The sequence below is a fragment of the Coregonus clupeaformis genome, chromosome 2 (genome assembly GCF_020615455.1).
Source record: "Coregonus clupeaformis isolate EN_2021a chromosome 2, ASM2061545v1, whole genome shotgun sequence".
NCBI classification, from domain to species: domain Eukaryota; kingdom Metazoa; phylum Chordata; class Actinopteri; order Salmoniformes; family Salmonidae; genus Coregonus; species Coregonus clupeaformis.
In genome coordinates, this window is record NC_059193.1 from 21,849,061 (window position 1) to 21,859,317 (window position 10,257).

The window sequence follows — 10,257 nt, forward strand, 5'->3', positions numbered from 1 at the left end:
CTAACTTCCCTGAAAAGTTGCATATCGCGGGGGCTATTTGATGCTAATGCTGTACGCCACAGGATGTTTTTTAGCTGGTCAAGGGCAGTCAAGTCTGAGGAGAACCAGGGGCTATATCGGTTCTTAGTTCTGTATTTTTTGAATGGGGCATGTTTATTTAAGATTGAGAGGAAATTACTTTTAAGGAACAACCAGGCATCCTCTACTGACGGAATGAGATCTATATCCATCCAGGATACCTGGGCCAGGTCAATTAGGAAGGCCTCCTCGCTAAAGTGTTTTAGGGAGCGTTTGACAGTGATGAGGGGTGGTCGTTTGACCGCGGACCCGTTACGGACGCAGGCAATAAGGCAGTGATCGCTGAGATCCTGGTTGAAGACAGCTGAGGTGTATTTAGAGGGTATGTTAGTCAGGATGATATCTATGAGGGTACCCATGTTTACGGATTTAGGGTTGTACCTGGTAGGTTCGTTGATAATTTGCGTGAGGTTGAGGGCATCTAGCTTGGATTGTATAATGGCTGGGGTATTAAGCATATCCCAATTTAGGTCACCAAGCAGTACAAACTCTGAGGATAAATGGGGGGCAATCAATTCACATATGGTGTCCAGGGCACAGCTGGGGGCTGAGGGGGGTCTGTAGCAAGCGGCAACAGTGAGAGACTTATTTCTGGAAAGGTGGATTTTTAGAAGTAGAAGCTCAAACTGTTTGGGCACAGACCTGGATAGTATGATAGAGCTCTGCAGGCTATCTCTACAGTAGATTGCAACTCCACCCCCTTTGGCAGTTCTATCTAGACGGAAAATGTTATAGTTGGGGATGGAAATTTCAGAATTTTTGGTGGCCTTCCTGAGCCAGGATTCAGACACTGCTAGAACATCAGGGTTGGCAGAGTGTGCTAACGCAGTGAATAACTCAAACTTAGGAAGTAGACTTCTGATATTTATGTGCAAGAAACCAAGACTTTTGCGATTACAGAAGTCATCAAATGATAGCGCCTGGGGAGTAGGAGTGATACTGAGGGCTGCAGGGCCTGGGTTAGCCTCTACATCACCAGAGGAACAGAGGAGGACTAGAATAAGGATACGGCTAAAGGCTTTAATAACTGGTCTTCTAGTGCGTTGGGTACATAGAATAAAGGGGGCAGATTTCCGGGTGTTATAGAAAAGATTCAGGGCATTATGTACAGACAAGGATATGGAAGGATATGAGTAAAGTGGAGGTAAACCTAAGCGTTGAGTAACAATGAAAGAGATAGCATCGCTGGAGGCATCAATTGAGTCGGTCTCCGCGTGTATTGGGGGAGGGGCAAAGGAGCTATCTAAGGCAGGTTTAGCTAGCCTGGGGGGTCTACAGTGATATAGTACAATTAGAAATAACCGAAACAACAATTTTACGAACTCCCTTCCTTATTTAAATCACTTGCGCTGCTCACGCTGTGAAGTCCACAATATAGAGGGTAACTGAACAAATACGTTGTAGGATTTCTACATAGCCTATGTATGACTTCTGCCTAAAGCAAACATTGCCCATTGCCACTTTGTCAATTCCATTTCAATTCACTTGCATTTGTATAGAATAGTGCAACAGTCAAAAAGCCCTACACAAAGGACCCAGGCCTAAGATTGTCAAAGGGAAAGCTTTGCATGACAGAATGTTTGAAACCCTATAACACTTCTGATCATATCTCGGACCTTAACCAAGGGTGTGACCCAAAACAGGCTGAAGTTTATGGTGGAGTCATTTATACTGAAATAGAGTGAAACTACAGAAACACAGACGGGGGACTGGAGAGGTAGGGTAGGACTTACCAGGTACTTCTTTAACTCTTTGTAGTTGGTGATGATGCCATTGTGGATGACAACAAACTCTGGGGAAAAGAGAGACAGAGAGAGAATACAGTGAAGATACTGTCCAAAACATATTTAATATGATAATGTGTGCCTGAGGAAGGACATGGCTTTGGTCAACTCAAGTAGAACCTGTCTGTCTGTCTGGCCGTCTGGCCTGCCTCTGTCTGGCCTGCCTCTGTCCGGCCAGCCTCTGTCCGGCCGGCCTCTGTCCGTCTGTCCGTCCGGCCGGCCTCTGTCCGTCTGGCCTGCCTCTGTCTGTCCGTCTGGCCTCTGTCTGTCCGTCTGGCCTCTGTCTGTCCGTCTGGCCTCTGTCTGTCCGTCTGGCCTCTGTCTGTCCGTCTGGCCTCTGTCTGTCTGTCCTCTGTCTGTCTGGCGTATCTCATGTACTATGTCTGGATGTGTATAATTACTTCTTTCACTGAGGCCTCCCTGTATAAGAGACAAGCTCCTCGAGACCCTCCCTACAATAGAGACGGTGAAGGGGAGGCAGGGCCTGGTCACAGAGGTGGTGGGCTGGTCACAGTCTGTGAGGTGTACCGGTAACTACACAGTGACATCTCTGGACAATCAGTAACCAGAAAAAAAGCTAGCTCACCTCCATTCCAGAAACCTATGTGGCAGAGCAGTGGGTGGGTGTATGTATGTATGGCATGAGTGCGTATGTGTGTAGTGTGTGTAGTGTGTGTTACCGTTGTTCTTGTCGGAGCGGTGGGGATGACAGTTGAGGGCACTGGGTTCACCGTGGGTAGCCCAGCGTGTGTGAGCGATGCCAAAATGTGTGTCCAACTCCGCCTCCAGATCCATGCCGTCTTTCTCTGCTCACAAGACACATCAAGAACTGATCGATGCCATGAGCATGTGATATTATATATATGTCAATGACTGATCAGTAACATGAAAGGGAGCGACATTGCATCGGTCAATAAAGGTACATTATAAAGCACTGTGATAAAGGGTGAAGCTAACAGAGGACTACGGAAGTGTAATTCAGCTCAGAAGTCTTACCATAAACCCTTAGCATAACCTAACGTAGTAGGTGTGAAAGAAACGCCTGAAACTAGATCCCCTTATATACTGGTCTTGACGAGAAGAAAAAAACTGTCTGGGGAGGTTCTCTTCTGCACTATTCAACCAATCCAGTAAATGAGGACGAGGAGTTAAGATGGAGTATCGCCAAAGACAGTATAGTACTTAGGTTTAGAAACTCTGTGGTGTCGCCTTGTTAACGTCTAAAAACGGAAGTCGCGTCACATAATCTCTTTTCATTTCCCCTGAAAACCGGAACATCCGGTTCTTGAGGACTCGGCAGAGGCTACCCTTACCATAACCCTACACTGTCGCCTCTTTCATTAGAGAGGTATTGGTTATGGCAAAGAAGGAGGGAAGTGAACTGAAAGGGTCCTTAGGCAGAAGGACAGAAGACAGGAGTTACCAAGAAGAAAGAGAGCTACAGACTATAGAATACTTTGTAAACACATAATACTGACACTGGAGAAAAGGAATGTGATGGATGCAGGTAGTCATGGAACCTACTGTAGAGCTCTTCATCCAGGGCCTTGACCTTGCCTTTCTTCTTTATGAGAACAATGTTGCTGTTGTCTTCTGCTGTCGTCTTCTTGTTGCCGTCCACAGCTATGCCTGAAACCAGAAAAACCAGAAAAACTAATGAGGCAAATGTAAACCAATACCAACCATAAACCAATCATCATCACTGCAGTCTATATTAGCTGGCTAGTACGCTGCAAGGCTAATCAATGAATCAGGTCAACTTGAGAACTGAGACAGTAGTCATGACAATGTGAAAGCTTGTTTGAAAGACTCCAAATCCTAATCCATTTAAAACCTTTTAATGTGATTTAATTATCTTCCCTGAGATAATTCAGGGAAGAGTTAAGTTGTTAATTTAGAGCAAAGAGCTGATTATTGTGGAACCCCTGTGAATATCAACCAGCTGATTACTGTGGAACCCCTGTGAATTTTAACGAGCTCAAATAGAATGACAGGTAATGAGTGTGTGTGTGTGCAGCATATGGGTTTTACCGGCCATGAAAGGGCATATGTGTTCCATGATAAACAAATATGGGGGGAGTGTTCATGCGTGTCTGTGGACTCTGGAATATGCCATTGGAGGAATGTCAAAGCAATAATAAATACCAGTGAGGCAGATATCATTGGTGTACGGTGAGGCTCAGAACAGGATTAAAGGCTACAGATTCTCTCCTCACATGAGGGCTCTCTACTACTACCACCTTCTCTGTTATAAGTTCAACTCATCAGACTTATCTGAACGTTGCTGACCGATGCCCTGTCCCAAATCAACCCCTAGCTGTAGCTATGATCAGATAGTGGAAGTAATAAGGTATTACAGCTAGATGGAGTGCCCACACCCAGTTTCATATGAAGCATGTAATCAGATGTGCACAACTCACCTAATCGTACCTGTCCTGTCTGTCTGTCAACATAGCCCTGATTCCTGGACCTAGATCTACAATGCACTCATCAGGATGATCTATAATTGACAGTAACTGGCAGCACTCAGCTGCCTTGTAAGTGATTAGATACCATAGCTTCAGTATGACCACACAGAGCATGCACCAATACGGTCTAACCGGCCCGAAGCACAAAGAGCAGAAATCAGTAGTCCTTGGGTTTTATGATGTAACAGTGATTTACTATGATTAGTCATAGTTGAGTTGTGCCATAACACTGTCTGTATAGTTACACAGTAAGACTGGATACATTAGTAGAGTGTGTGTGTGTGTGTGTGTGTTCAGGGTGAAAGATCTGTCGATGTGCCCTTGAGCAAGGCACTTAACCCTAATTTTCTTTAGGGGTGCTGTACTACTATGGCGGACCCTGTAAAACAACACATTTCACTGCACCTATCTGGTGTATGCGAAAATAAAACATATTTATTTATTTATTTACCTGCTGAATCATAGCCTCTGTACTCCAGCCTCTGCAGTCCCTTCACCAGCGTCTCAAATATCTCCTTTCTGGTGCGAGGCACACAGTAATTGAGGTAGGCAAAGATCCCTGCAATGAGGCCAAGTGAGAGAGAGAGAGAGAGAGAGAGAGAGAGAGAGAGAGAGAGAGAGAGAGAGAGAGAGAGAGAGAGAGAGAGAGAGAGAGACAGAGAGAGAGAGAGAGAGAGAGAGAGAGAGAGAGAGAGAGAGAGAGAGAGAGAGAGAGAGGAGAGACAGTCACAGACACAGACAGACAGACAGACAGATAGACAGAGAGACAGACAGAGACAGATAGACAGCGAGACAGACAGACAGCGAGACAGACAGAGACAGAGATAGACAGACAGAGAGACAGACAGAGAGACAGAGAGACAGACAGAGGCAGCGAGACAGAGATAGACAGACAGAGAGAGAGACAGATAGAGACAGCGAGACAGAGATAGACAGACAGAGAGACAGATAGACAGCGAGACAGACAGACAGCGAGACAGACAGAGACAGAGATAGACAGACAGAGAGACAGACAGAGAGACAGAGAGACAGACAGAGACAGCGAGACAGAGATAGACAGACAGAGAGACAGACAGAGACAGCGAGACAGAGATAGACAGACAGAGAGACAGACAGAGACAGCGAGACAGAGATAGACAGACAGAGAGACAGACAGACAGAGAGACAGACAGAGACAGAGAGACAGATAGACAGCGAGACAGACAGACAGCGAGACAGACAGAGACAGAGAGACAGACAGAGAGATAGAGAGACAGACAGAGACAGCGAGACAGAGATAGACAGACAGAGAGACAGATAGACAGCGAGACAGACAGACAGCGAGACAGACAGAGACAGAGATAGACAGACAGAGAGACAGATAGAGAGACAGAGAGACAGACAGAGACAGCGAGACAGAGATAGACAGACAGAGAGACAGACAGAGACAGCGAGACAGAGATAGACAGACAGAGAGACAGACAGAGACAGCGAGACAGAGATAGACAGACAGAGAGGCAGACAGACAGAGAGACAGACAGAGAGACAGACAGAGACAGCGATACAGAGATAGACAGACAGAGAGACAGATAGAGACAGCGAGACAGAGATAGACAGACAGAGAGAGAGAGAGAGACAGACAGAGAGACAGACAGAGACAGAGATACAGAGATAGACACAGATCAGCTCTCGTCTTTTCACTGTTTTTTTTACCCTCCCTTTCGTTATTCGATCTTCATATTCAACTTGAGCCTTTTTATCAGTTATTTTACTGAAATGAGCAGTGTGTAGGTCTATTGTAGATTGTACATTCGGTACTGGGTTGTTGAGTTAGGGATTGGGCTGTCATTTCCCATAGTCGTGTTACAATACGTCCTATATTCTGTTTGCAAAGGGTGTAAATCCTATTCTGTTGCTATGGTGCAGCAAACAGTTGATGAGTTGAGGAGGCTTGTACTATATATGTTTTACAGTGTATTTATTCAAATATAGAATAAAACTCTCAGCAAAGTAGTGTAAGAAGTTGAGAACAGAGACGGATAAAGTGTCACTCAGTAACCCAACATTTGTTTGTTGTAGTTCATAATCCTCTCTTCCTGTGTTTGGGAATATAATCCTCTATAATATACTGGAAACAGTGGCCTATGCAGATGGGTTACTGACATTACATTTTAGTCATTTAGCAGACGCTCTTATCCAGAGCAATTAGGGTTAAGTGCCTTGCTCAAGGGCACATCGACAGATTTTTCACCTAGTCGGCTCGGGGATTAGAACCAGCGACCTTTCGGTTACTGGCACAACGCTCTTAACCACTAAGCTACCTGCCGCCCCAGCCAACTGGGGCAGCATAAAAGTGAAATGAAATTATAATATCATTTTAAAAATTGTATATCAATGAATTAGTCCCTAGCCAACTGGGGAAATAATGGTAGCATTTACAGAATATTTGGTGCTGTCTGAATAGGATGTAAAGGGCCTGTCTCAATGAGCAAACCATTACAGTGTACTACAGTTGTTCCCAACCAGGGGTACTAGGAACTGAAAAGGGTTAGGAACCACTGGTGCACTATATTGCCGGGGTTCTGATAAAAACATAACACATTATGCTCTGTAGAGTGCCTCAAAGGGGGTCCGTGATGTGTGATGTGTGCAATTAAAGTTCCCAGTCTGCGCGCTGCGATGGAGGGAGGTTGGTTTAAGGTGGCCATTTAGCGGAGCACATTGCGCAATGTTCGCCTCACCCAGGTACACTCTTAGTAAAAAGGGTTCCAAAAGGGTTTTTCGGCTGTCCCCATAGGAGAACCCTTTCTGGTTTCAGGTAGAACCCTTTCTGGTTCTAGGTAGAACCCTTTTTGGTTTCAGGTAGAACCCTCACCTTCTGTGGAAAGGGTTATCCTTGGAACCCAAAATAGTTATATCTGGAACGAAAAGGCGATACTTCTTCAAAGGGTTCTCCTATGGGGACAGCCGAAGAAACCTTTTAGGTTCTAGATAGCACCTTTTTTTCTAAGAGTTGCCGAGAAGAGCAAACTGGTCGACCTAGATATAGTGTCTGCTGTAAAGCTTTGCTTATATTACTCACCTCGGGGTAAAATTGTTATTATTACTATTAAACTAAAAGTATTTAAATAGTATATAATCCTACATTTGCATGATAATGCATAATCATATTTCAGCAACAGAAATGTGCATAGGCCTAGAGTCCAACGACTCGGATGACACCTACATCTTTAAGCATAGGCTACGTAGCAGCTCAACATCCTATTCAGGATGCATGGAATCTATCGCGGAAGGATCAGAGTCCCACCAATATATGGTACTGAGGACCGCAGCAGAACACTGTAATAACCTCCATTTTTATTACTAGTTGTAATACAACTTATATTTACATTTAATCAAGGTTTATATTTATATATATTTTAAAAAATCCCTACACTGACATGTAAATTGCCTACAAGAATGACACCTCATTCCGCATTCAGTGACGCACATACACAAACTGTCTGAACAGACTGGTTTAAAAAAGCCTACAACAACATACATAATAATTAGGTCAGATTCCAATACTAGTAGTAGCCTAAACTAGACTAGCCTACCGTAATGTTTATGCATAATGCGTAATCTGTCTCCTGATTAGGCTATCCAGGTTGCCATTTCCATGATGCACAGTAAAAGATGTAGCCCTATCCGCCTTACCACACATGGTTCTGATTGTCTTGTCCCAACTGGATACTGTTCAGGGCGACGGCCGGTTCGTGGTAGTTTACCCCGTTACTACTGTCTGTAGTTCCCGAGTAGAATCCAAATGGAACTGTGTAAAACTTCTCACTCACACCACTTATTTAAAGGCAGTTTCCGCAAGCGCGGGCTGCACCCCGGCCCCGTCTCCAAGGCAACTAGGGAAACCACCCTTTCACTGTAACCTACACCAACTTTATACTGTAATGTGGACTACTTCCTATCACTCAAGTTTTACTGTAAACCTGTCCTTACATATTCTAGAGACTTCCCATCATACTATAATTGAGACATCATGTGCACTGAACTAAACTAATACCTGAATCTTAACATAGTCAAAAAGAGCCAAAGGCATACTTAAAAGGTTCTGCAACTGATACATTTCCTCATCCTCATCCTCATCATCTTCCTCCTCCCCATCATCATCAATAGTATTTGATGTCCTTGCATACAGTGCCTTGCAAAAGTATTCATCCCACTTGGTGTTTTTCCTATTTTGTTGCATTACAACCTGTAATTAAAATTGATTTTTATTTGGATTTCATGTAATGGACACACACAAAATAGTCCAAATTGGTGAAGTGAAATGAAAAAAAAAATTTGTTTCAAGAAATTCTAAAAAATGTATAACGGAAAAGTGGTGCGTGCATATGTATTCACCCACTTTGCTATGAAACCCCTAAATAAGATCTGGTGCAACCAATTACCTTCAGAAGTCACATAATTAGTTAAATAAAGTCCACCTGTGTGCAATCTAAGTGTCACATGATCTGTCACATGATCTCAGTATATATACACACACCTGTTCTGAAAGGCCCCAGAGTCTGCAACACCACTAAGCAAGGGGCACCACCAAGCAAGCGGCACCTTGAAGACCAAGGAGCTCTCCAAACAGGTCAGGGACAAAGTTGTGGAGAAGTACAGATCAGGGTTGGGTTATAAAAAAAAAACTGAAATGTGAACATCCCAAGGAGCACCAATAAATCCATTATTAAAAAATTGAAAGAATATGACACCACAACAAACCTGCCAAGAGAGGGCCGCCCACCAAAACTCACAGACCAGGCAAGGAGGGCATTAATCAGAGAGGCAACAAAGAGACCAAAGATAACCCTGAAGGAGCTGCAAAGCTCCACAGCGGAGATTGGAGTGTCTGTCCATAGGACCACTTTAAGCCGTACACTCCACAGAGCTGGGCTTTACTGAAGAGTGGCCAGAAAAAAAGCCATTGCTTAAAGAAAAAATAAGCAAACACGTTTGGTGTTCGCCAAAAGCCATGTGGGAGACTCCCCAAACATATGGAAGAAGGTACTCTGGTCAGATGAGACTAAAACTGAGCTTTTTGGCCATCAAGGAAAAAACCCAACACCTCTCATCACCCCAAGAACACCATCCCCACAGTGAAGCATGGTGGTGGCAGCATCATGCTGTGGGGATGGTTTTCCATCGGCAGGGACTGGGAAACTGGTCAGAATTGAAGGAATGATGGATGGCGCTAAATACAGGGAAATTCATGAGGGAAACCTGTTTCAGTCTTCCAGAGATTTGAGACTGGGACGGAGGTTCACCTTCCAGCAGGACAATGACCCTAAGCATACTGCTAAAGCAACACTCGAGTGGTTTAAGGGGAAACATTTAAATGTCTTGGAATGGCCTAGTCAAAGCCCAGACCTCAATCCCATTGAGAATCTGTGGTATGACTTAAAGATTGCTGTACACCAGCGGAACCCATCCAACTTGAAGGAGCTGGAGCAGTTTTGCCTTGAAGAATGGGCAAAAATCCCAGTGGCTAGATGTACCAAGCTTATAGACATATACTGCTCAAAAAAATTAAGGAACACTTAAACAACACAATGTAACTCCAAGTCAATCACACTTCTGTGAAATCAAACTGTCCACTTAGGAAGCAACACTGATTGACAATAAATTTCACATGCTGTTGTGCAAATGGAATAGACAACAGGTGGAAATTATAGGCAATTAGCAAGACACCCCCAATAAAGGAATGGTTCTGCAGGTGGTGACCACAGACCACTTCTCAGTTCCTATGCTTCCTGGCTGATGTTTTGGTCACTTTTGAATTCTGGCGGTGCTTTCACTCTAGTGGTAGCATGAGACGGAGTCTACAACCCACACAAGTGGCTCAGGTAGTGCAGCTCATCCAGGATGGCACATCAATGCGAGCTGTGGCAAGAAGGTTTGCAGTGTCT

The 10,257-nt window shown here is 44.4% G+C and overlaps 1 protein-coding gene across 2 annotated transcripts in view; it reads right to left on the reverse strand.

Moving 5' to 3' along the window:
• Nucleotides 1–8,174, reverse strand: part of LOC123493088 (glutamine--fructose-6-phosphate aminotransferase [isomerizing] 2-like) — a 36,343-nt gene extending 28,169 nt beyond the window's left edge. For both annotated transcript variants that reach the window (XM_045226952.1, XM_045226951.1), the window contains exons 1-5: nucleotides 8,006–8,174; nucleotides 4,782–4,889; nucleotides 3,387–3,491; nucleotides 2,543–2,668; nucleotides 1,812–1,870 (exon numbers count right to left, since the gene is read on the reverse strand). In XM_045226952.1, the coding sequence (XP_045082887.1) occupies nucleotides 1,812–1,870; nucleotides 2,543–2,668; nucleotides 3,387–3,491; nucleotides 4,782–4,889; nucleotides 8,006–8,012 (405 nt within the window). In that variant the 5' untranslated portion in view covers nucleotides 8,013–8,174. The remainder of the gene's footprint in view (nucleotides 1–1,811; nucleotides 1,871–2,542; nucleotides 2,669–3,386; nucleotides 3,492–4,781; nucleotides 4,890–8,005) is intronic.
• Between the last annotated feature and the right edge of the window lie 2,083 nt (nucleotides 8,175–10,257).